Raw genomic sequence first — 25,789 nt, 5'->3', positions numbered from 1 at the left:
GCCCAGATGGAGATTGAGTCTCCCGAAAACTGCTTGTGGCTTGGTTCCTTATATGTCTTTCTCTGCTTTGTATATTTCTTTGCCTTCTCCTCTTGTCTTCACGTTTTTCGGTCCTTTTTTTTTGGAACAGGCGATATACGGCCAACCGTAGGTTTCCATCTGTGATGAGAATATAAAATCGTCGTGGGTTTTACATGAAGTCTCCAAGTTGTATGTTTGGTGAATATTACAATCACATAAAGTATCTATTATTCTATCCCCGCAGAATAGAATCAACACCAAAGCTATGGTAGAGTACATAGATAGCCCGCAAATAGAATCATCGCTTTGAATACTTCCAGCCCTTTTTCTTCTCAGCCCGAAATGCAACCAGCGTCCCTTCTCTCCCCTGCTTTCTCGCAATCTCCACAACCAAGAACCGCACAAAATCACCCAGTGTCCAGTAACTGCTATGCGCACTAAGCATATTGAGGTACTGGATATTCAACGGGCCACCACCACCAGAGAGATAATAATCAATTTGACCGTTATCGTTGAGTAGAAGCATGCGTTTTTCAGCGATCTCTTCGCGAGTGAAATCGTGGGTCTCGAGCTCGACATTTGATGGGAGCTTGGAGATTGCTGCGGGGCGAGTAGGGGCTGTGGAGGGCAATAATGTTGATGGATTTGAGCTCCAGCGGAAGACGCTTCCGAAGGATTGCCAGAAAGTGGAAGTGGAGCTGGGAATAGAGCCCATTTTGAGGGAGTTAGAGAGGTCTGAGTCTACTGTTGCATTGACTCGGTACGCGATTGCTGGAAAAGATTGTTAGTATCAGAGATAAGGAGGGCGTGGGAATCGGCTTGGAAGGTTATCCAATCCACTTACGGTCAGTTGTGTGCATGATGTTGTAGAGATTGTCTACTGCGAGACAGCCATATTGACCCGCTTCACCGGCAACACCAGGAAGTAAATCGTCGCCTTCACTGCCTGGCTTGGCTCTGCCTTTTCGTGGAAGGAGACTCGCTGCGAGGATGTTAGACACAGGTGGAATGATGCGATCTTTAAACGTACCCTTATTGAGAAGCAGAAAGAAGCCGACGGGGCTTCCGCAGAGGAAGAGATGTTTAGTATCAAACTCGAAAATGTCGCTGTGTAGAGCCGTATGAGAAAAGTCAAATCGAGGAACATGTGTCGGTTGATGGCTGAGGATGTCTACGGCCATCACGCTTCCAAGAGAATGAGCAATAAGATGAACGCGGCCGTGATCTTGGAACCCTGCATTGTTTTTACACCAGAGGCGATACACACGATTGGCTTCTCTGATCACTGCCTTGACCATCTTAGGTTTGTGGTGGGACAGATAGTAAGGGATGTCAAGCATCACATCGCTGATCAGGGACCGGATAGCAGGAAGAGTCTGGGGTGTGATATCTTCGAGAGAAAAATTGTTGCTTGCCGGGTCATCGGCACCCGGGTCAACATCGGGGTCATCTAACGACAAGTTCATGCGCCAATTCACGGGAAGAACCATGGTTCCCCCATGATCCTGGCGTACGTGTGGCCAGACAGGTTCGTTATTGAGTTCCATGTTCACTTCTCGCCGAAACGCATTAATGGCATGAGTGAAATGAAAGCTTTCCATCCTCTCTGATAGCTTCTGCCCGATACCGTGGATAACGAGAACCAAGTCCGTTGGAGGTGGTCGCGACTCTTCCATCTTGCATGCATAGCATATTTGTTCACCTTGTGTAGAAGTACTTTTCGACTGGGTCTTGCGGATATAGTGCCGCACATCGATAGGATTGGGCTTTGATGGGTGCATTTGTTCCCATAATTTTCGACTAAAGCCACGAACCACAGGTATGCCTATCTGACGGCCTTTCCTTATTGCACTAAGAGGTCGTCGTCCCCTCGACACCGATGGAAGTAAGCTGGGCCGAAGTACCTGAGCATTTGTTGCATCCACGTAGATGGCACTGGATGTGAGGTATGACTTGATGCTTTCAGATTGAACAGAGGTGCCGCCGGCAGCTCGATTTTCGTCGAACATCAAGGGATCCTCTGCCTCATCCAGAGGTGAATCACTACTCTGTGTAGGTCTTGCAGTTGTAGGCCGACTGTCTTGATTTGTCCACAGCGGGTAAACGATTTTCAACTCGGCATCGGCCCCGTTTTCCACGCAACTATTCAGTTCATCTTGCCAAGTGTCGCTCCATGGCTTCAAGTACACATATCCTTCCTCCAATTTGTTCGCAAGTTCAGTCTCAACAGGCAACATGGTATTCTTGTAGAACCAAGTAGCTCGAATCACAGTTGATATATCCTGAAGAGGCCTCCAGTAGATAGGCTTCATCTGCGAAAATTGTTAGTTAATTCAGAGCGAGTAAAGAAATGTTACTGACCTTGAGATTCGGTAATTCAACCAGATGAAGCCGTGATACACCGACTGGAATCTTTGACTGCGTGTTTGGCTCCTCTGTTCTCTCCCTTTGCGAGTCCTGAGTCAACTGGTCTAGGCTCACAGTCGTTCTGAGACCCGAAGGTTTGGGTGTACTTCGAGGAGCAGTGCCGCTTCGTAGTTCCGCCTGCCATTCGCCTCCTTCTCTAGATGAAGAGGACTCAAATGAGCGACCAAGTGGCGTCTGAGGCTGAGATATCGGCGCTCGGATAAAAGGAGAGCCACTCATGCTTGCGTCGTGAGAAGGATCAGCTCGTAGACTTACAGTCTCCTCGTCGCCTTCGCCTATGTTCTCGGCCTCCGATAGAGAAATGCTTCTTCTTTTGGCTGCACTTGACTCATTGACCGAAGACGAGCGCGCTCTTCTTCGATCGATGGCAATCGCTTTCGAAGTATCATGTTTAAGCCCATCACCCAGTGGGGAGCCCACGCGATTTTCCTTGCCGAGTTCACGGGCTCGTATTCCAGCACTGCCGGTAGCAAAAGCGATGTGACTCTTATGACTGCGAGATGGTAGTTCATCCGGGAAGGAAGGAGGGTTGCTTAGAGTGCTTCCTCTACTTCCAATCAATGACGGATCCTCATGGTTGGTTGCCTTGCGGCGATCGACATTTGAGACTGATTCGTGACCAGGCACAGCTATCGCCGGAGGCCCTGTCGATGTGTTTGGCCTGGATCTCACGTTCTCGGCCAACGTGGTCTTTCTGGTTTCCCGTAGATCACGCCAAGCTTTCTCTAAAGCGATGTTATCCCTGGCTGAGAATGGCGTGGGAGCAAGTCTTTCACTCCCTGTCCCCTGGCTTGCAGGTGGAGGCAGGGGAGCCAGTGGATCATCGATCGGTAATGATGAGATATAGAAGAACTGTGACCGGATCTCTGGTGGTGATGGAAGTGATTGAAATCTAGTGAAGTCCTGCTCTTCATCCACAAGCAGGCAACTCGGGCCGTAGGTGTGGATCGGGCCCGCCATTCGGATATTGTACGGAGCCCCCTGTGTTTGAGTTTGTATTGAACTCCACCCCTAATATGGAGGGTTAAACGCGAGATTTATCGGTCATTGCTGAATTATTACTTCGAAAAGTGATCATTTACAGGTTCAAGTCAAGGCTGAGCGGTGACTCCCGTGATCTAAGCCGATGACGTCGCCCCACGTGTTTTGTGTACTCCAATTTTTTTCACTTTTGACGTGTTCCAAGTTAAATATAGAAGTTCCAACTAGCTGTTTAAAGGTTCGTTCATCATTGACAAATGCCAAGGCTGAACCTTTGGCCTGGAATATCAGGCGACAAATTAATTTGATGTTTGCAATGTTAACTGTATAGTTCAGCCTTATACATCCGTTTAGTTAGTAGACGTTAGGCTGGAACACAGCATACCTAGTGTATGCAGACTTTAGGAATATCAGTATCTACGGAGATATGCAGTCACGCTGGGAAATATCTTGGAGGCTTGACAATGAATTCTATGTACCAAAATTCAATCTAGCATGAAAATTGCACATAATATCTTACCCCAAACTAGTCAATCTACTAAGGAAGCGAAAGGATTCATTTCGAATGAGTTGGATTTGGATTACGCTAAATTAGTCCACTCATTACTGGTAAAACACACGCAGAAAAGCAGAAACACAAACAGAAGAGCAAGAGCGAAAACGAAACAAAAGCACAAAGCAGAAAGCAAACTGACCACGGCTGAGTCCTACGAGTAGAACAACAGCCAAGGTAGAATTGCAAGAAACGAAAACCGAAAGCCAGACAAGAAGTTTGTGAAAAGAAATCAAACAGAGGTCAAGTGCATGTGAGTGAAATGGAAGCTTAAGAGCGAGAGCTTGCCGAGTTCTGAGTGTCTCGGTAGCGCTGCATCACCTCATGCTTCTTTATTTCTCCACGAACGTGCGCATCGAGAGCCATGATCAGCTCTAGGTGGCACTCATGGGCCTTCAAAATCTCCAGCAAATCCAGGATATCGTGGATATGCTTCTTGACGACCGAATCCGGGGCCACAAAGGTGCGGATGGACATGCTCTTGCAAATCTTTTTCCAGCTGCGAAGAACAATGTATGGCGGAATGCCATTGCTCGCTTTGCCGAAGTTGAGATTGTCCCGGTTTGCGCTGATAAGCTTGTACTGGGTGTATTGGTCGAAGCGGAATTGAGGGACACCGGGCATGTTCTTCTTTTCCCATCGTCTTTTCACCTTGTTGAGAGAACTGGTAGTGAGGTGGCCATCATAATACTCCTTCATCAGGAATTCATTGGCCGCGTGAGTGATCATGTTCTCAATCTCAGCGTACAGAATTGATTGCACATCGGTGCCCAGAGTAATGGGCGCAGTGTTCTCTGTGACGATGCTAGGCTTGGATGGGTTGATCATAGCTCGGTTCTCATCCCAAAACTATCAAAAGAATTATTAGTCAGTGTAACATGTTTTAAAGGCTGAGTCACAAAACACTTACTATTCCCTTGATACTGCCAATGGTTGAATGTCCCTTTTGGAGGGCCCCCTTGATGAATTTGAATTTCTGGTCGCGTGGTCCCTCATTGTCTTCAAGATATCCTTTCTTACCAAAGAGGTTCTTGGTAAATCGCTTGCGCTTGGTTCCACGAGAGTCCACGGAGCCCTCAGAACTGGAGACATCGGGGCTTCGGCTGGCACGACTCAGAGTTGCATAGCTGGAGGGGGTGTTGACACTGGACTCATTGCCGACGAAGGAAGCTGCATAGCTACGTTCTTCGTTGGTAGGCTCAGACGCATGAACGGCCGTCTGATGCTGGGAAACGTCATGGACTGGGACATCCATGACGAAGGTAGGACTCTTCTTTGTAACGTTCAAATGCGGTGGGACAAGAGACTGGTCGACATTGTCCATGTCGGTTGGTCTCAACCATGCTGGGTAGCTGGTAGGAGATGACATGTAGTCCGGACGGAAAAGAGGCTCCGTAAGGCGGGGATCAAGGGGAATGTTGCAGGATGGAGAGATTCCAACCCGAGGGGCATAGGGATAGGAGTATTCGCAGGGATCACTGGGACGACGCTCGGGAGAAGGAGGGGATGGAACTGGAGACGGAGGTGAGTCCAGCAGAGGGGAATCAGGAGTAGTATCGTCCCAATCAACCTGAGCTTCGAAGGTTACAGTGACGCTGCTGTCATTCTCGTCGAAGATGTCCGAACCGAGTTCAAATTCCCGAAGAATTGGATGTCCAACCAATACAAGGCGACCATTATCAACCTTGTCGGACTTGTCCGAATCCCAAGCAGAAATCTCTTGGAGAGGAACGAAAGGAGGAGAAGACGGAGCCAGCACGGGTGGCTCTTGAGGCGGCATATCAGAAGCACAACATCCGTTGAGACAAGAAGGCGATGGGGTCCACATAGCCATCGTAGGTGTAACTTCTTGAATAGTACCGGGGCTCGCAAATTGGGGACTCTCAGCATTACGAATGACAAAGCCAGGAGCCTGGTAATCAGAACCAGTTGTTTGATCCGCATGGTAGATATTTGTAGATGCCGAATTGGGAGGAGCGAGACAATAAGCAGAAGATGAACTTCCTGGATTGGGAGCTTCATTTGCAGGTCGGCAATTTTCCTTCTCCCGATCGATCAAGGCAAGCATTTCCTTGATGGTTGGGAACTGCGCTGGAGTGAAATCTTGATCAGGCACTCGAATAGCAGGATTATCCACTGCCGTGAATTGGCATTCTTGCTGAATTTCGCGCACTGGGGTAGCACTGGGAGCTCCTGCAGCTGGGGAATCTGGTGGTGAATCTTCGTACCACGAAGTTGCACTATGACCGTGGTGGTGGGGACTGGAATTGGCTTCGGCATAAGAGGCCTCAGGTGGAGAAGCACAACTTAGAGCAGCCAATGCCAAGCCACGGTGGACAGAGGATTGGATGTGGTAAACAGCCTGTGGGTCGTAGTGGCTATCCGAAATGGGTACAATGGGTGGTGGAGTCTCGTCCGAGTAACCTGGCAGCTTGGTCTCCTTGAGAAGCAAATTCGGATTCATCTTTACACTAGAGTGCACAGAGCCATTGGCGATTGAATCCTGGCCAACCTCGGTAGCAGGCTGAGAAGCTTCTTGTTGGGAGAATGAAGTTTTGGCCTGGTGGCCTTGCATGTCCGATCCGTTAAGCACGTAACGAATGTTCATTTTGTTGAGATCACTATCAGAACGTTGGAAGACACCCTCCTGGCCAACTGTGGTGGCCGGCTCAGAAGATTCCTGGGGAATCGGTGGCAATGGTTTGGTAGAACTGTTCGTCATTAGATTTCATGTCCAATAAGTTTAGGTAAGGATAGCTCGTACGTATTATTCTTGTTCACGGTAGCTCCATTGCGGCGAGCTGCACCTCGTTCCGCAATGCCACGAAGACTTTCAGCCATGCTGGGACCCCGGTCTGCAAAGGGACGTAGGCTCTTTTTGCCACTCCTCTTTGCGGTCTGAGGAACTACATGTGGATGGTCTCGATACCATTGCTCGCGTTCATCTTTGTAAAGGAGTACTGACTCGTCCTCCCGGTCAATGGAGCTGGGAGCTTTCCAGGGACGAGTTGGGGGATATTGAGACATTGTTCAAATCAAGTTTGCAATTGCAGAACAGGAAGCATGAGACACGGAAGCGTAAAGAATATCAAGAAGTATGGGAAGAAAGAAGGAAAGGAAAATTGGAAGAAGAGGATACTTAAGCAGTGCTATCGTGGGAAGTCAGGGCTACAATATGCCTAGTCACAATAGCCAATTGCTATTGATCCATGAATACCCAATAAGGCATAGTAGCAAAATCGAGGTCATTGTTGAGGTTAAAAAGGATAGTATAATGGAACCACATGGTCTGCAACAATAGGACTATCCAATAATGTGGCTGGAAATGTCTCACAGACAATAAGGAACAAAGAAAATTGAAGATGGAAACAAAGAAAACATAATATGGAGACAAACAATGAACGAACAAACGGAGAAAAAAATAATTTAATTTTCCCTATCAAGGAGCGTTGACAAACCGACCAATCAAACGCCTCTTCATCACATGAAACTTCCTACATAGTACTAGTATGATCAAGTTTAAAAAGACGACAAGATATAATAGCATATGCTCCATAATCATGGGGCTGCAATACTTTATACGTAGAATAGTCATTTTTAAATATATAATTTTTCTCGCCTTTTTTGCCGCTTACCTATTAAAATGAGAAGTGGGTGGAAATATTAAAAGAAAAACAAAAAGAAAAAGAAAAAATCAAATAGAATTTCCAGAATATATACTGCCAATAAAATATCACAAGGTCGCATATGGACCGGCTATTCCTATGTGTATTAATTAATATTACAGATTATTGATATCAATTTACCAACCCGTATCTACATATGTACATTGTGACTTATAAACCAAAAACATGGCATTGCTGATACTCCGTGAGCTCACAACTAGTATAACACATTTTATGTGTTGTCGCCACCCACTACATTAATAATAAGATACTATTGCAAAAATTTCTTATTCACCCTATGTGGAGAGACAACTGAAATATTGTCTCTAGGTTACCTGATTTAGTCCTTTAAGGATGTTGTCTCCATTTAACTACATGAGTGTAGTAGTTTATGGATATAGTTCGGAACGGTACAACTTGTACCCGACCCAGGCCTCTTCGGTCGTTATTGCCTTGTTGCCTTGTTGCCTTACGTGTCAATATTTCCATTCTACGGAAGAATCATTCATAATGACTATTATACTGTTGGGAAACCAAGCAAATTTAAACAAAAGATGTAGGTCATTTAAACTACTGTTGATAAATTTCCAGGGCGAAGGTTGGGGTTAAACCCTCTGAATGCCGTTACTAAGACCAAGCTTCGAAAATGTTGTTTGTTTTGCGTGGAACCGACCTATTTGCCTTGGACCAGATTGAGGAAACAACATCAGAGATGCGAGATACCATCGGTATTTTAGTGAGAACATGGCATGGGGTTTCGGGGTCTCCGGAGTGTAAGTACCAGGTTGAACTACCATAATAGCACGGGACTTGTACCAGTGGAAGACGGCAAGAGTTCATTCAACTCGGCAGAATGAGGGCAAGTGATCATGTAACCAATAATATCAGAAACAGCAATCCACTGGCCATTTCTGGATCTATATCGGGCAATTTCCTAATGTACGGAGCACGGAGTATGTTGTACATAGGAGAGATATAGATCCCGGGCAGGGTTGCCGAGATGGTGTCACGTGCCCACCAGTCCGCTTACCGAACTCGTTTCCGGGTGGAGCTGAGGAAAAGAGGAGCAACCCAGTCACAAACCAGTCACAATCCAGCCAGCCACCAGCTCGGGATCAACGACGGTATTATGGACATCGTGCAAAGCCAGTCCTATCCCCACACACCTCTTGTTTCTTCGATTCTGACAAATCGTCCATAACTCCATATCTCGCAGATCTGATTGGCTACCCCAACCCACGAACGGGTACTCCCCACGATTCCGCCGACTCTGAATGCCGTGGATGTGCTCCGTTGCTTCAGTTGAACACCCAATCCGTCCGCTTACCCCAGTTCCCGGATAGTATATAGGGCAGCCATGGCCCTCATGCATTTTATTTCGGTCATCTTGCAGGGTGATACTCTGATCTCCTCCATCTTTCTTTCAAATCATATATACGATTATTTACGCTGATTATATCTGCATTCGCCATACGATTCATACCCCACCTTGGTCACTAAGTTCGCTTTTGGCCGCCATCATGGTCCAACAAGAGAATTATGACATTGTTATTGTGGGCGCTGGTCCCGTCGGTCTGCTCCTGTCCCTGTGTTTGTCACGATGGGGTTACAAAGTGAAGCACATCGACAACCGCCCAGTGCCGACCGCTACTGGTCGGGCCGACGGTATTCAGCCGCGATCTACCGAGATCTTACGCAATCTTGGTTTAAAGCGCTCGATCATGGCTTATGAGCCTGCCAAAGTGTACGACGTTGCTTTCTGGGATCCCAAGGGCGACGGCTCTGGCATCGGCCGCACTGGCAGCTGGCCTAGTTGCCCCCGTTTCATTGACACTCGCTACCCTTTCACCACCCTGGTCCACCAGGGCAAGATCGAGCGCGTGTTTTTGGATGAAATAAAGAAGGCTGGGACAACCGTCCAGCGGCCATGGACCATCGTTGGCTTCAAGAACGATGGCAGGAACGCCGATTACCCTGTTGAGGTCAACCTGAAATGCCTGGATACTAATGTCATCGAGAATGTACGCGCAAAGTACTTGTTCAGTGGCGAAGGTGCCCGCAGCTTCGTCCGTGAGCAGCTTGGCATTAAAATCCACCACAAGGATCCTATTGCCTATGTTTGGGGTGTTATGGACGGTGTTGTGCGCACCAACTTCCCTGATATCGAGGTAACGATGCCCGAAAATAGTCAAATACATGAACCTGTCTGACCCATTGCTATACAGACAAAATGCACCATCCACTCCGATGCTGGCTCAATCATGGTCATTCCCCGAGAGGACAACATGGTGCGCCTGTATGTGCAGATCGCCTCCTCCACAGACGCTGACTGGAACCCCCGAAAGTCAGCCACCGTCGAGGAGGTGCAGCAAACTGCGAAGAACATTCTGAAGCCATACTGGATCGAGTGGGACCGTGTCGAGTGGTATTCTGTCTACCCCATCGGACAGGGTATTGCTGAAAAGTACACCCTTGACGAGCGAGTCTTCATGGGTGGTGATGCTTGTCACACTCACAGCGTCAGTATTCCGCTTCGAAGTCCCTGTTCTGCAAATATCGCTAACACTCGTATAGCCCAAGGCTGGCCAGGGAATGAACACTGCTTTCCATGACGCGCTCAACATGGCCTGGAAGATTCACGCCGTGGAGAGTGGCTTTGCCAACCGTTCTATTCTCAGCACCTACGAGAGCGAGCGCAAGGATATCGCTGAGACTTTGTTGAACTTCGATTCCAAATACGCAGCCTTGTTCTCCAAGCGCCGTCCTTCTGCTGGCGAGGTTGGTTCTGCTAGCCACTCCACTGTAGGTGCCGTTGGGGAGGAAGACGAATTCGTGAAGACGTTCAAGTCATCTTGCGAGTTTACCAGTGGATACGGAGTGGCCTACCAGCCGAACATTTTCACCTGGGACGCAAGCCACCCTGCAAAGTCCGCTCTGTTCCAGATTCCTGGCGTTCATCTGACTCCAGGTCGCGCTTTCACCCCGACCACCGTCACCCGTCTTGCAGATTCCAACTTTGTCGAGCTTGAGCAGGAAGTACCCGCTAACGGTGCGTTCCGCATCTTTATCTTCGCTGGCAACCAATCCAAGACCAAGAAAGCCATTGCCGACCTTGCTGCCAACCTAGAGAAGGAGCGCTCATTCCTTTCCGTGTACCGACGATCTGACATCACCGATGTGTCATTCTTCGAGCGCCACAACCCTCATTCCAAGCTGTTCACACTGTCTGTGATCTACGCAGGCTCCAAAAACACTATCGATGTGGACTCCATTCCCCAGGTCCTGCGCGACTACCACCACCACCTCTATGCCGATGATATTCCCGATGTGCGTGTTCCCCAGGCTCAATTTGCGGCCCACGAGAAGCTAGGATTTGATGCTGAGAAGGGTGGTGTCGTCGTCACCCGCCCCGACAGCCACGTGGCTTGCACCGTGCAGCTGGTTGAGGGAAGTGGCACCACCGACGCTCTCAATGAGTTCTTCAATGCGTTTTCAACGAAACCGCTGGGCCAGGACTCTCAACAGAGCCGTCTGTGAGAATATTGTCGTGTTTACGAGTCTGTATTTTACCTTCAAGATGTATATAGCAGTGGATAGCTTGAGCATGATCGGCGTTTATTTTCAATTTCCATATGAATAAATTTACAATTCAAATATCCAAGCTCCTCTTCACACTTCTATAGTACCTATGTTCATAGTCTTGGTCAGCTCATTGTTCCAAAGTGGTCACATGCCAAGCCTCGATCTACGTTAAGTATTTTCCATCTCCACCCCGCATCACCTGCAGAGAGGATCTTTCAGCCATCACTCAATATCAAGATCACCCACTCGGTCTCAAAAGCCAAAAATGCTTACTCTTTTGATCGAAGCCCAGCTGGAGGGGTAGGTTCTCCTATCTTTGTTTCATATTGAGCCTTTGATGTTACCTGCATATCCCCGCACCGCACTCCAATTCCAGGAACACCGCGCGGGCAGATCCTTTCGGTCACCACTATCAAAGATTCAACCAGCTAATATAATGAGATAGCGTTACTACCCTCCTGCCCACTGACACCGAGGAAAATCCCTACTTCTACACTTTCCGAGTGAAGTGTACCTCCTGCCACGAGACGCACCCCAACTGGGTCAGCTTCAATCGTTTTGTACGTGGATCCCTTCCATATTTCTCTCCATTCTGTTGCAAATGAATGGCTTATTAACTGTATTGATGTATAGGAGACGCACGAAATCCCTGGTAGCCGTGGCGAGGCTAATTTCGTGTGGAAGTGCCGACTATGCACGGTAAGCAAGCTCTCTTTCCCAATATGATAGACCGAAAGAGTTTCATTTTTTCCTTTTTTGGACGTTCCATCTATTTGAGCTTCATCCAGTTCTGCTGGCATCAGTCATTTAGGTTTCTGACCTTTCGATGAGTATACAGCTAACAACCTCATAGAAAACCCACACTGCCTCCGTCATTAGCGGACCTCACCCCTATGAGGCCCAGGAAAAGAGCAAGGCTCAGAAGATCATCGAAATGGACTGCCGTGGCCTCGAGTTTACTGAGTTCAAGCCCGACGTGAGATATTCTATCCAGACTTACCTATGTAATTGTATGTGCTGACAAAACCAATATAGGGCGAATGGGAAGCCAAGGCTATTGATTCCACCACCACCTTCTCTGGCATTGATCTTACGGAGGGTGAGTGGTATGACTATGACGAGAAGAAGGGTGAGGAAGTCAGCATCAAGGAAATCACCTGGACTGTTGGCCGTTAAACAAAGATCTACTTGCTGATGATGGCTGTTGGATCAGAATCTATGAACGCTGATGAATTTTGATCATATTTTTCCTTTGTATTATTACTGGTGTCAGTTGAGCTTGAGCGTGGAAGCTGTGATAGGAATGGGGGAATGAAGCATATCAAAAACGGGATATTGTTCAATGATGAGATAGCAAGCCATCAAACAAAGTTTATTCCGTTATTGTAGTTCTAAGAAGTTGAAGGATATTTACCTACAGCAAAGCATTGTGTCCAAGCACTTTGATATCACCAGGGCGGTGTAGAATTGCCACAGTTGATTGGGCATTGACCACCGCCTTATTCAGCTCACATTTTCGCGATCTCGCCGACTCCGATGCCAACGCAGTTAACAACACGACCAGCACGATCAATCAACGAAGTGACATATCTTGTTTGAGCTTTTGCTATTGTCATATCCTCAAATCCTACTCCATCCCAACGAACCAGAAACGTATCTCGAGTTACAATGAGTGTCCGTCTTCACCCCCTCAAGCTCATCCCGCTATCAAGCTCAAAATCCCGCTCATCAGCACTCGAACCTGCAATCTATTCCCGGAAGACCAATTGTTAACTCGCACTTTTACAGTTCCAACCGCTTAACCCCCGTCCCTACCTCCAGGCCCGGTATGCGACCCGCCCCCAACCCACCCGGACCCCATCAAGCAGCCCCAAGCAGCATATGGAGACATCCGCACAATCCATCGCCTCCGTTAGCACCGTTTACTAACTTAAACCTCTTTGCAGCGTGGGCACCGAAGTCCTCATCCGCTTGAAGTGGGGCCAGACCGAATACAAGGGCACTCTCGAGAGTATCGATTCATACATGAACGTCCTGCTGCGCGACACGCAAGAGTTTATCGACGGAAAGGCTACCGGTGCATTGGGTCTTGTTCTAATCAGGTAAGTGATGCGCTTCAACGGGATCAGCGTCGGGTTGAATACTTGTGATTCTAGTTTAGCTAACTCTCTCTCTCTTCCAGATGCAACAACATCCTATACATGGGCTCGGCCGATGCAATCGAAATTACGGACATGCAATATAAGTGATGTCTTGCATATCCTAAAACGGAGATGCGATGCAGTGCGGTACATGAGTGGGGAAGGGTGAGAGATGACGGCTGTTATGTGTCTGGGAATAAAGTGTGCTTCGGTGTTGCAGCTTCGGAGCGGTTTATCTGATGCAATGGGAGTCCTATTCCATCGACGGGATAGGATAGTTGGTTCGTGGCACACTCAGATGGCTACACTGCGCCCGTCAGGCACCCGAAGACACGATCAGCTCAGCTCTGCACAGATGGACACGGAAGATCGATGTACCGAGTCTACCGGAATTTTTGGGACTCGGGTGCGTTCTCACAATTTCAATTATCACGAGGCGTTTGTTTGTTAATGGCTTTTCAAAGTGGGGTTTGTGCATGGCCTCTGACCAAAATCGAATCAATTACTTTCTGCACAAGTCTGACATACGTAGTTCGGTACTGTGTTGTTAATCAGGGGGTGCGAGTCTGCTGCGCCATCAAGTATCGACGGTGTATTATGACTCAAGTGCGGCGCAGCGCAGCGACGACACGGTCTTCAAGGGTACCGGTGATGAAAAGGGGGACTACAGCCTAAACCCAATAGGCATCGACATATTTCGAATGTACCGTGTGCTCCGGTGCACTGAAGGCAGACACTATGACCCAGGGAGATCAGTTTCTCAACAGAAACTCGTAGTATTTCGGGGACGGGTTATAATCCCCTTGGGAATAGCTGTATCGCACAGTCCGCGCAATGGTCCAGTTGACATCGGTCCGGGCGCAGCCCTGAGCAATCTTAGAGGGCAAATTGACCTGTCCTCCGTATACCAACGTTTCGTTACTCGTGCGAAGAGGACTGAGTCAACGAAATCCCGTATTATATGATACATTCGTCATGCTAAATCAACTTAGAAAATGTCTGGGGCAGGTTAAGGTGGCTAATTGCTGTGGCGGTTCTTTTTATAGACGTACCACATGGCGCACAAGTCCTTACTTGTACTAGCCAATGTACGTACACCCATAAGCCGATCACCCGTCCCCTCTCCGTACTCCATAGATTCCATGCCATCGACGTCATGGCGCTTATGGCATCCGCAATAGTAAGCTAAGACAAGTAGCGTACTGCAGGGTGATCATAGCCAGTTACAGAGTTTATGAAGTGTCTGCAGAGAGAGGGAAAAAAAAAGAGGGGAGCATATGATCTTCCTACAACTATCCGAATTTGGCCTTTTCGCATGGGCCATGTGCTCCTCTATATATCCTGACGAACCATTGCAGTTCTTCACAGCCATTGTTGGTCACTCGGACGCCACGAAAGTCGATCTCATTACGCAGCCAGTATTGAGGTCACACACACTGCCAAAAGGGGGTGCATCCACTGTGGGGTGCGAAAACAGGAGTATTTACATGTACTCCGTATACTCCGTTCTATAAAATGTATAGAGTTTACTGATTCGGGCATTTTCCTTTTTCAACATCGGATGCCATTTCCATTCTTTTATAAAAACCTTCTTTCTCCTCTTTTTTCTATTCCCTCGCTTTCCCACTTGAAACATCCAAATCTGCAGTCAGCAACTTGCTACATTCTTTGTCTCATCTCACGCTTGAACTTACATCTATACACCCTCGTGACCCCTCTAAATTTCCATTGGAAATTATATACTCTTTATCTTTCACCAAATCAACAAAGAAACACTCTACACAATGCGCGATACACGCTCCAGGTTCATTGAGATCCTCGATCCCAAGGACTCATCCCGACGTATGTCCGACTCAGATGTTCGTCTTGAAGACGTCCTCGCCGACCACGAAGCAACCATCAACAGCCGCGCTCGCTCTTCTACACAATCTTCTGCGAAACCAAATAAAACCCTCTCTCGTACGAACTCGACATCCCCGACGCCACGTTGGAAACGTCTGAGCAATATCCTCGCGCAACCACGTCGGAACTCTTAATATACGCCCTCACCTTGCAGTAATGTGCCACGCTGATACCCTTCTTCACCTTACTATATGTCTCAGACCTTGAGATTAAGACAATGCGAAACACATTTCTCGCTTGAAAAAGAAAAAAGAAAAACGGAAATACAAATTTACAGATACATTCACGACTTGGCTGGTTTGATCTTTCGTGCCCGGGACACTGTGAATTGGAAATGAGATTACGACTTGAAATGAACGGCGTTACCTTTGCACGGGGAGTGTTTGGCCTCAGACCGTCTGATATTTGCTGGCAGTCCAGATGACAAGACCGGACCCCGCTTTGATATGCACTTTGTTAGCGATTTGGATTTGGATTTGAATTATATTATCTGGTTGGTTTGGCACATGTATAGAAACTGAATTTTGCAACGCGGTCTGAGACCTGCGTCAAATGTCATGATATTATCTCTCAGTATCAAAGGTAATGAAAATGGCTATAACCTTTGACTCCCGCTTGTAGCCCTTTTAATATGTGCGACAGTAACCGAAATTCTATTCGATTCCAATCGATTCTTGAACTTTGTACCTGGCGAATATTAAATCCGGCGGGGGTCTTAGCTTTAACGTATTTACTACTTCCAAGGTTACTGTTGGATCACTTATAGGGCTTGTAGTATGTACAAAAGAGGTGGACCCTGGACCCCTATCGGAGTGGAACGTTCGTTACACTCTCTGTTGGACAGTAATAAAAATGGGTCTGGAAATGCTTCCGAAAGTCAGGAACAGCATTTCTATGATAGCTAGCAAGGATAGCTCTCTTTTGCATCTTGTCTAGCACAACAGCTCTCGGTGTTATGGGATACAATTGGTGACTTGGTGCTGTATCGGTCTCTGTCCCTGCGCCGGACCATTCGGACCTGAGAGCCTAGACGAAATCGTCTGCATGTAGGGCAAGCTATACGAGAGACCTGATCAAGATTGAAATCTAAAAAAAAAGCTCAAGTTGGAAAGGGAACTGTAGTAAAACGATAACGTCGGACAGACTTCGGGACTGAGATCTAGCCCTTTTAATTTGTATAGACTCTACCAATGTAATAATGTATATCACTTTGAGACAGGTTGAGTTGGTCTGGTTGGATATTCCCGGAGATTTCCCGGTACTATATCCAGTCGTCTCAATTGTCCAATCAGCTCTATCCAATATTCGACTTTTCTTTGCCATCAATCTGTTAATCTCCGCGGATGCATGTTAACGCGACTATTACCAGCGGTATGAGAGTGGCATCGAAAATGTTTAGAATTCTTGGAGTTATGTCTCGCTACTTCCCTGGTGGTACTATGGTGCAGACGAAAATAAGCAAATTACCGAGATATGGTCTGGTGTTTCTTCCAGGGGATTGTGCTGTTGTAGCACCTTTAACCCGTTTTCACAAGCTTGACGTGGAAATTATGCTTGTGAGTATGAAAAGTTCGGAAAAGATTGGATGATCAAGACGACTTTTATCACCTCTCCGCCTTTTGCTGCGGTATACCGTGGAATGCGTTAAGGATGATTTATATATATTGCCTCCTACCTGAATAAAAAGCGATATCACCCTCTCCTCTCACAAAGTTCTTCGTCAACCACGAATGTTGGATTGGTGACAAGCGTTCTCCACGAGTGATAATCGCCATGTTCCATATAAATACATGCAGCGAGCAATGATGGGTCACGGCACGACGGGGACAAAAATGGCTTGCATGGCGAGGAGGAATACACTATTTCGGATATTTGTTGGAAGAAATAACGTCGTAGGTTGGTGAGCATGTTCCCTATAATCGACTATCGAGGCTACAAAGGCTACAGTGCCACAACGGCAAGTTGGTACACGGTGTTGATACTCACTTTCCAGTCGGTAATATTAGAGGCCAGCCAACTCTCATCATGCTGTACTTTACCGTTTGTGTCTTCGTCTTCTAGGTCGATAGAACAAAACAGAAAGTAGAATCAATAATTCCTAAAAACGGATATAATATTCGGATATGATAGATCTCTTATCAAACCTGCCCCACATCAACCTCATCTCTCCAAAACACAACTCTGCCCAGGTGTGAATGACGGAGACCCTGCAAAAACCCGCGTCTAGTCCGAAACATCTCAACACCAAGCAATAATCTTCCGCGACACTCCCCGAAACCCCGACTGTCGCGTCTTCGAGACGTGCCCAAAAGTGCCAAGTCGTGTCATTCCACGCCTGTCACCTCATCTAGCCCTACGAATCAAACCAAAAAATGGCCTGGCTCCAGCAAACACCAGGCTCTGGCGGTCGCGCATCCCCAACAGTCTTTGAGCAACAGCGCGAGGAACTCGTCCGAGAGATTGCAGTGGTATGTACCAAATCCATGAAACTCCCGCACTCGCGAGTCCTTATCGGCTGCCGCAACCGATGTTAATTTCGCGCAGGGTATGGAACAAGTACTTCAAAACATCAACCGTCTGAATCGGAATCTGGAGAGTGTGATTGCAGTAAGCTTCAATACCCGGGCAGACAAAGCGTATGTGCTAATGGTGTTAGGTGGGGAATGAATTTGGATCAGTGGAAGCTCTCTGGTCCCAGTTTGAGAACTTTATGGGCCGGACTGAAGAACAAAACGAGGAGACCGGCAATGACAATGGCAAGCGGAAGGTTAGCGGGGAGAGTGATGCAAGTAAGTCGGGAATAAAGCGTGAAAACGACGAGGGTGACTCGACAGTTATGCAGTGATGGTTTACATTTTGGTCTGCATGACGGGTCTCGGCGTCGGGCTGTTTTACCTTTTTTTTTAGATACCATTCAGAATTCGGGTTATGATTACGACCTGGAAAGAAAATATACGAATCCTACGAGACATTGATAAACACAAAAGGTCAAATTTATTGTTTCAGTAAGACATAGGACATCGCTTTCGCCAACAGAGCATATCAAATAACATAAAACGAGAACACCACTCCCATGCATGCCAATGGAAAACGGCAAAGACCCGAGTCATGAGAGACATCAAATGGAACAAGGGGGACAAGGGTCATAAGGGTCAAAAAGAAAATAGCAAGGAACAAACGTGAAATAAAAGAAACAGCCTCCAGCAAAAAAAGAATCGAGATCATTGTAAGGGCCGCGCAGCGTATCGATACAACAGAGAATTTGGAAAGTCATGTCTAGCTTTGTCCAGCTTGCGGCGACATGTCACATACATAGGCGAGCGGGCAAGCAATCCGACGAAGCAACCAGGCTTGTGGTCCGGCCAAGAGAGAAAGGAAGAAGGGTGTCGAGAATGGGAAAAGAAAACACATATCGAGTAGAATCAATCTACAGAATCTTGCAAGTGCGCTTCTTTATCTTCTTGCCGGGCCGGGGGCCTCCTGAAGACACGGCGCCTGTGCGACTGTTGCGGTTATTACGGCTATTGCGTCCGGCCGGTTGGGGGGCTGTCCAGCCTTGTTCTTCGATTGAGATGGCCTCGTCAACAGCCTTGGCGAAAACTTCGTCCACACCTCGCATCTCCTTGCTGCTGCATTCGGCGTATGTTGCTCCCATCCGTTGGGCGACATTTTCACCTTGCTCTGGTGTGATGGGGGTCAGGCCTTGTGTTTTGAGGAGTTCAATGCAGGTTCGTTTATTGCGCAAGTCGGACTTCAGGCCAACGAGGATAATGGGTGTGGTGGGGCAGAAGTGCAGAACCTCGGGATACCACTAAAAAGAGAGTTATTAGACATATCGAGCAAAGATCTCCGAAGTTTAGAACTCACCTTGTCAACAACATTCTCCAATGATGCGGGGCAATCGATAGCAAAGCAGACAAACAGAAGATCAGTCTCGGGATAGGACAGTGGACGCAAACGATCATATTCCTCCTGTCCGGCAGTATCCCAGAGCGCTAATTCAACAGTCTTGCCAGAAGCCCGATGTGTTGTTTGGGTGATATAGTTCTCGAACACTGTAGGGACATATTTCTAGATGATAATCAGCAAGGACTCATCTTTCCCCGTAGATTGGACCGTACCTCTGGGAAGTAACCTTGGGAATAACTGATCAATAGACAGGTCTTGCCACATCCACCATCACCCACCACTACAAACTTTTTTGAGAATGAGGGTGGCTGAGTGATGTTGGTTGCCTCGGACATCCGTCCACTGGAGACACTGGTATTGGTGCTGGCTGTGCCGTGGCTGACTCGGACACTGTCACTGCGCGCTCGACTGTGACGCGGTGTCAAGGATGGAGGAGGGGTGGCGAGAGAATGGCGGCGCGATGCTGCATAGTATTGATCTTCGTACATAGCACTCATGATGAGCAGGGGTGGAATGTCGTTTGTAATGTGATACAGGAAAATGGTCTGATAGGAGAGAGAAAGATGTAGAGAAAAAAAAAAGAGTAGGAGAAGATAGATCTAAAAAATGATCTAGAGGATCGATAGAGCAAGAGGATCTGGCGAGACCCGTGAGACCCGTGAGACCCGTGTTTACACCGGGGCTACCATAGCAACGGCCGTGCCTCCATGACGCCAGGGCTCCGCTCCCCACGATCAAAGGTATATCTTCCAAGGTTAACTAGAAATTTACTGGTTTATCTCGATCCTGTTTTGCTCTTGACTCCGCTAATATATTCTTATACCCCACCGTTCAGCTCACACCATTTCAGTTGGCTTTTTTTGGTATAACAGTTTACCGATGTGGTCATGTGATTGATCTTGAGATATGAGGTCTCATATTCATTTTAGATAGTATAAGCTATAATTTAATTTAATCTTTGTATAAGGCTTAGTGGAAATAGATTGTAAATCCGATCTAACAGTCAAGTGGAAATAAAATTGAAAACAAAATGGGCTTAACGCTATAACTGCATGTCATCCTTCTTCAGCCCTGGCTTTTTCGAGGCCGGAGAAGGCCGAAAGCCACGAGTTTACAATATTCCCTTTATGTATTAGCGGGTTATACTCTTTTTCAGCTTTATCTTTTTCTCCACTGTCAATTACAATCATATTTCTTATAATTTCAGAATCTAAGAGCCGCATATTAAGTATAGTATCCTTAGGTAAAATCAAAAGAATTCATGAACTATTTCATGAACTATTTGAAGGTCAATTGAATCTACCGGAGATAGTAGATCAGCATCGGCTTCACATGTGTCGAGTCGATGATAAATATATATTGTAAATCTATAGATCAAACATATTTTCCCCCGAAGAGGTAGACACAAATGAAAGTCTATGTCAAAATTAATTAGTTAAAATCGAGAACAACCTACAACCTGCGATGTATAACACTTGAAGCATCCCCGGGGTCATGCCGGCCCCGATGCCATGTGACTAAGCACACAGATGGCGGGCCCCAGGCATCAGGGGTCTGAGCCGCGGATCTCAACTTTGGAGGATATTCATTCAACCTCCCGAGGTCGAGTTTCTCGATTATATCATTTGCTTCAATCCAACTTCAATTCGCTCCTTATGTTTTGAACCCTATAACCTTCAACCCCCTCAAACGGACCGGCAGGCAGCGGCCTGTCTATCTATGGAATCCATCCGATTGCGACACTGTTTAGATCGATAACACTACATCATGGGCAGTAAAAACGACCAGCCCGATGCTGGACTGAAAAGTTTGAATCATTGTATGCAATTACTTCCTTTTCTGTCCTTGGGTTATTGCAATGTCCGTTAACCGCCACGCATTTGCGGCATAGACTCGAGCCGATTGCCCCTCTGGCGGTACTGGCCCCGACAGAAGCTCATCCCATTGATCCGATATGAGACGCCATATTTGGCTTGGGTGCAGGAGAAAGTGCGCACACCAACTCTTGACTCGTACTTCGCCTTCACGGCCAATCTCGGCACACATACCTTCTTCATGGTCTTCTTGCCCTTCCTCTTCTGGTGTGGTTCTCCCAGTATGGGTCGCGGGTACGTTCTATCTCTCGGAATGGTGGATGTCTGTGGCTGATAAAGATCTACAGATTGGTACACATCTTAGCATCGGGCGTCTTTTGGAGCGGATTCCTGAAGGATCTGCTATGTCTTCCGCGTCCTCTGTCTCCGCCACTTCAGCGAATTACCATGTCTGGTTCTGCAGCACTAGAATATGGATTCCCCTCAACACACTCCACCAACGCTGTGTCGGTTGCGGTCTATGCTTTGGGCCTGCTTGGTTCACCCGATTCAACTCTCAGTGTGCAGGCAACCCTTCTGCTCCAAGCGATCACCTATATCTACGTCGTGTCCATTGTATTAGGTCGACTGTATTGCGGAATGCATGGTATGCTGGACTGTATCGTTGGATGTGCTATGGGGGCGGCCATCGGTCTCGTACAATTTCATTATGGACCTGCCTTTGAGGACTTCATTTTATCCGCCTCACTCAAAGAAATTTCCCTGCTGGGGCTGCTTATTATCTCTCTCGTCCGCATTCATCCGGAGCCGGCCGATGATTGTCCATGCTTCGACGATAGTGTCGCATTCGCAGGTGTCATGCTAGGCGTGGATGTGTCTTCATGGCACTTTGCCGATATCTGGGTCGGTTATCCTTCTGGGTCAATTCCATACGACCTCGAGACCATGGGCTGGATCAAGACTGTTGTTCGTCTGGTCGTTGGCGTTTTGTGCGTGTTTGCTTGGAGAACTGTTACGAAGCCCGCTTTGCTGCGCATTCTGCCACCTATCTTCCGCACCCTGGAGAAGCTCGGTCTTTTGCTCCCCCGACGTTTCTTCACCACTGCATCGTAAGTTACAGGTCCAAATGTGCTTTATACTTGTGGACGTTATGCTGACATACCCCTAGTAAATACACCACCGTCCCCTCTAACCTAAAGGATCATGACGTTCTTCCAGATATGTCCGACATTTCAAATATCATTACCACAATGCGCCATCCTCGCCGCCGAGCCGTTTCAATTGGTCCTCAGTCGGAAGCTGATGCGTATGAGACCCTGGCATACCGGGAAAAGCGCCGACGCGAGAGTCAATCTGGGAGCAATCGTCCTTCTCCAGTCGCAGAGGGCCAAGCTAAGCCCAATGGTACGCCTGTGTCGCCGAGGAAAGCAGCCTCATTGGACGATTACGAAGACATGATGGGACGAGGTAGCCCCAATTCATCCGCAGTGGATGCGAATTTTGACATATCGACAACTTCTTTCCCTTCACTCGATTTTGAGCGAGAGCGGGATGAAAAAGAAGTGTTTTCCCAGATCAAGAAGCCCCGTGTACGGTACGACGTGGAGGTAGTGACAAAAATGGTTGTATATGCGGGTATGTGAACTCCCCTAGATACTAACACAACATTTGCTGATATCAGTCTCTTTAGGTATTCCATGGGTTGTCATTGAAATCGCACCCCTGTTGTTCGACCTAATCGGACTTGGAAACCGATAATAAGAATGAGAAATGTATCGATAGAAGTGCAATTGGCTTCGCAGTCCCTCTCCTCTTACATCTATCAATTCCTCGGCCTGCTCCTAGCCCAGCGGGCTGTGCTGGAACAGGTTACCTTAGAAAATATTCTTTACGTCGTCCATGTACATAAGCATTGAAAGCAATATCCATAGGTGCATAATTCGGTCTGGTCAGATATCCTGCTCAAACAGGTATATGATCAGCCGCATGTACCAAGACATAGAAGATACCACAAGGTACATAAAAGCCACAACACACAGCAAAGAGCGATCAAATAAAGAGCTACAATGGCAACTTTCTCTTTGAGGCTGTCATGATGGATGGCTGTTTATAGAGTCCGCCACAAGACGATTATTAGCTGAAACACCAAACGATACAAGACCGGACTAAAAGAAAACTATATCCAACAACTGATGGAGAACAAAAGTCAAAGAGAACGGTAAAAAAAAGGCAGACGGACAAAGAGTGACAATATGTATACACCCTTGTAGGTCAAAACAATGGAGGCTGGGCCGGGGAATAGGTGATGAGTCAGCAGAATGATAAAAGAACCCGAGCACCGCGTCGGCTCATATTGTTCCCATACATCTTCCTTTGTGGAGTATCTACCTTCGATTCTAGGTTCGGGATAGATATTCCAGTCATGCCCAATGATGGATCTTGAAGTCTCATCTTCATATACCTGCTCATACCTCCCCTTTCACACCCTCAACGTTCATTCAACCATCGTCAATCTACTTGAAAGCGCGTCATCGGACGAGTAGATCGCTGTCGACTTTCTTGTTCCCGCCTGTTCTGCCTGCCTTCCGTTTCGCATCAACATGGGGTTCTTTCGCTGGCCTCGCTGCAAGCGACGCGCCTCCCCTACGAGGCCCACGAAACCCTCGCCCAAGATTCCCGATCCCTTTAAGGCCTCTAAGCTTGACGCCCACAACGGTATGGTAGCCCCTCATTCGAAATTGAGGGTGCGCACACTAAACTCCAACCTAGTCTCAGATGATTCTCACTTGCCCATCCCAGGAGCCTTCCCGTTAACTCCTCCTGAATCACCTACCCTTGTCGTATCACAAGGCGCTGCCATCGAGGAAGAAGACGTCCCACCGAAGGGATGGGAATTCATGGACATAGATGCTCGCGCAACACCAGCACTGGTTACTGACCTCGGCATACATCTCCACCCTCGATTACCGACATACACCCCTCCCCTCCCAAGCGCTAGGCGCATGCCATCGCCAAAACCAACTGAAGCTCCTAAGCCCGCCGTAGAAGATATCATGGACATTGATGACCCGTGGGATCAACAGGCCCAGCAAGATGCAAGGGTTCCTCATGGTCCTGTTTCTGCTGTACAGTTATTTTACGCCCAGAGGAGGCCAATTCCTGCCAATCGCATTGCATCATGGTACGAGGCAGAATTCGAGAGACGAGAGAGGGAAAGACTAGCCCGCGAGCGCGACCTCCGACGTCCCACTAGAGTAATGCCAAAGGGCCAACCTGTACGTCTGATTTCGCCTGACTGGCTTGCCCGACTTCAACGCGCCCTCCAAAGCGGACAAGGACAGGCCGTCGCAAGATCATTAGCCGGAGACGATCTGTACCAGCGGGATATCGTCACATGTATTCGCGCTGAGGCCTGGCTCAATGACGAAATCATCAACGCCTACCTTGGTTTACTTGTTCACTACCTCCGTCAATCGCATGGAAACCTCAAACCTAACGAGCGGCCGCGCTTTCACGCTTTCAACACCTTTTTCTACTCTACACTTCGTGATAAGGGATATGACGGCGTGCGACGGTGGGCAAACCGTGCCAAAATTGGTGGCGTAGGACTGCTTGATGTCGACACTGTCTTCATCCCGGTACATGAGTCAAGTCATTGGACCCTCCTGGTTATTCGACCAGAAGAACGCACAATCGAGTATTTTGACTCCCTTGGATCCCGTGGTCCTCGCCAAGTGAAAAATATCAAGCAATGGCTTCGTGGGGAGCTTGGGGCAAAATATAACGAAGAGGAGTGGACCGTCCTGCCCTCGGTATCTTCTCAGCAAGACAACGGAAGCGACTGTGGTGTCTTCCTCCTAACGAACGCCAAAGCAATTACTGTTGGGGTCGAACCCACCGCCATCGGCCCAAGGCACATCGCACTTCTCCGCAGAAAGATTGTCGCCGAACTCATGAACGGAGGTCTTCACGGCGACTTCAGTCCACAAGACAAAGCAACAGGTGCAGTGTTGCTTTAAACGAACACAAAAAGACGAAGGCTACAGAACCATTCCCTTCCATCTCATGCATTGAATTCGGGACTCTATCCACCTTTCTACATAATCTCACATACCTCATCCATCCCTACCCACAATTATCCATATGAAGCACCATCAAGGCGTTTTCGGTCACATTTTACATCTGATATTTTTTTGGCGCGCAAGGCGAACACACGGAAAGGACAAAAAAAGGACAATGAATTTTTCTTACGGCGCGTTCTTTGTGATGTTTGCAATGAATCTAAATGATACCCCACGGTCACCACCATCATGGTGACTCAGTTGATACAAGCCCTTTCTCGCGGACTGGTTGTATCACATTTCTTTGTTTTCTTGGTTCTTTTTCCTTTGGGGCTGTTTTATCTTACATAGCATCAGCTTTCTCTGCTGCCAAAATGTAGCGTGTATTTCTATTGTGTTAGTGTTCTTCTTCCATCTATACACAATCAATTAGTATCTACATAGTGATCTGTTGACTGTAATATTGCCTCGGGTATAACTTCTAGAAGACCCTTGAGCAACCTTTATACCCTAGCTTAGTTACCCTAAGTAAAATATTACTAGGGAAAGGAGTACCTGTATGATGTCTCTGGGTTAGATACCTAGGTACTACGAATAAAACCATAATTGACTCATAAATCCGCTAAAATTGGCAAATCTGTTGACATGTATTTTTTGATAAAAGATTCATTCTGTACAAAGCAGAACACCTATGCCAGTCAAAGCAAAAGACGAAGCCAAAACTGATAATAAT

The 25,789-nt window shown here is 47.5% G+C and overlaps 9 protein-coding genes across 9 annotated transcripts; 6 read left to right on the top strand and 3 right to left on the bottom strand.

The window, feature by feature from the left end:
* Positions 1–319: 319 nt before the first annotated feature.
* Positions 320–3,408, bottom strand: PGRI_016180 (DDHD family phospholipase; the record flags this gene model as incomplete). The annotated part of the gene is made up of 4 exons (XM_040789331.1): positions 320–792; positions 866–1,003; positions 1,052–2,333; positions 2,383–3,408. 4 exons carry the CDS (start codon positions 3,406–3,408, stop codon positions 320–322), a joined length of 2,919 nt encoding a protein of 972 aa, XP_040646284.1.
* Positions 3,409–4,252: 844 nt separating this feature from the next.
* PGRI_016170 (uncharacterized protein) lies at positions 4,253–7,009 on the bottom strand (the record flags this gene model as incomplete). The annotated part of the gene is made up of 3 exons (XM_040789330.1): positions 4,253–4,831; positions 4,893–6,693; positions 6,747–7,009. The coding sequence occupies 3 exons, from the start codon at positions 7,007–7,009 to the stop codon at positions 4,253–4,255; spliced, it is 2,643 nt and encodes an 880-aa protein (XP_040646283.1).
* A 2,158-nt stretch (positions 7,010–9,167) lies between these two features.
* PGRI_016160 (putative FAD monooxygenase) lies at positions 9,168–11,184 on the top strand (the record flags this gene model as incomplete). The annotated part of the gene is made up of 3 exons (XM_040789329.1): positions 9,168–9,815; positions 9,873–10,166; positions 10,222–11,184. The coding sequence occupies 3 exons, from the start codon at positions 9,168–9,170 to the stop codon at positions 11,182–11,184; spliced, it is 1,905 nt and encodes a 634-aa protein (XP_040646282.1).
* Positions 11,185–11,494: 310 nt separating this feature from the next.
* PGRI_016150 (uncharacterized protein) lies at positions 11,495–13,478 on the top strand (the record flags this gene model as incomplete). The annotated part of the gene is made up of 8 exons (XM_040789328.1): positions 11,495–11,529; positions 11,675–11,789; positions 11,863–11,928; positions 12,083–12,205; positions 12,265–12,366; positions 13,018–13,055; positions 13,176–13,331; positions 13,412–13,478. The coding sequence occupies 8 exons, from the start codon at positions 11,495–11,497 to the stop codon at positions 13,476–13,478; spliced, it is 702 nt and encodes a 233-aa protein (XP_040646281.1).
* A 1,676-nt stretch (positions 13,479–15,154) lies between these two features.
* PGRI_016140 (uncharacterized protein) lies at positions 15,155–15,406 on the top strand (the record flags this gene model as incomplete). Its single annotated transcript, XM_040789327.1, has 1 exon — positions 15,155–15,406. The coding sequence occupies one exon, from the start codon at positions 15,155–15,157 to the stop codon at positions 15,404–15,406; it is 252 nt and encodes an 83-aa protein (XP_040646280.1).
* Positions 15,407–17,644: 2,238 nt separating this feature from the next.
* PGRI_016130 (DASH complex subunit DAD1) lies at positions 17,645–18,117 on the top strand (the record flags this gene model as incomplete). The annotated part of the gene is made up of 3 exons (XM_040789326.1): positions 17,645–17,740; positions 17,817–17,879; positions 17,929–18,117. 3 exons carry the CDS (start codon positions 17,645–17,647, stop codon positions 18,115–18,117), a joined length of 348 nt encoding a protein of 115 aa, XP_040646279.1.
* Positions 18,118–18,699: 582 nt separating this feature from the next.
* Positions 18,700–19,678, bottom strand: PGRI_016120 (Rho4-like protein; the record flags this gene model as incomplete). Its single annotated transcript, XM_040789325.1, has 3 exons — positions 18,700–19,083; positions 19,140–19,343; positions 19,394–19,678. 3 exons carry the CDS (start codon positions 19,676–19,678, stop codon positions 18,700–18,702), a joined length of 873 nt encoding a protein of 290 aa, XP_040646278.1.
* A 1,270-nt stretch (positions 19,679–20,948) lies between these two features.
* PGRI_016110 (phosphatase PAP2 family protein) lies at positions 20,949–22,753 on the top strand (the record flags this gene model as incomplete). The annotated part of the gene is made up of 5 exons (XM_040789324.1): positions 20,949–21,000; positions 21,073–21,289; positions 21,343–22,104; positions 22,164–22,630; positions 22,686–22,753. 5 exons carry the CDS (start codon positions 20,949–20,951, stop codon positions 22,751–22,753), a joined length of 1,566 nt encoding a protein of 521 aa, XP_040646277.1.
* Positions 22,754–23,595: 842 nt separating this feature from the next.
* Positions 23,596–25,014, top strand: PGRI_016100 (SUMO protease ULP1; the record flags this gene model as incomplete). The annotated part of the gene is made up of 1 exon (XM_040789323.1): positions 23,596–25,014. The coding sequence occupies one exon, from the start codon at positions 23,596–23,598 to the stop codon at positions 25,012–25,014; it is 1,419 nt and encodes a 472-aa protein (XP_040646276.1).
* Positions 25,015–25,789: the final 775 nt, after the last annotated feature.

This window comes from Penicillium griseofulvum, assembly GCF_001561935.1.
Source record: "Penicillium griseofulvum strain PG3 chromosome Unknown contig_80, whole genome shotgun sequence".
Classification (NCBI taxonomy): domain Eukaryota; kingdom Fungi; phylum Ascomycota; class Eurotiomycetes; order Eurotiales; family Aspergillaceae; genus Penicillium; species Penicillium griseofulvum.
The sequence above is the reverse complement of the archived record's forward strand: the minus strand, read 5'-3'. Positions and strand labels throughout refer to the sequence as shown.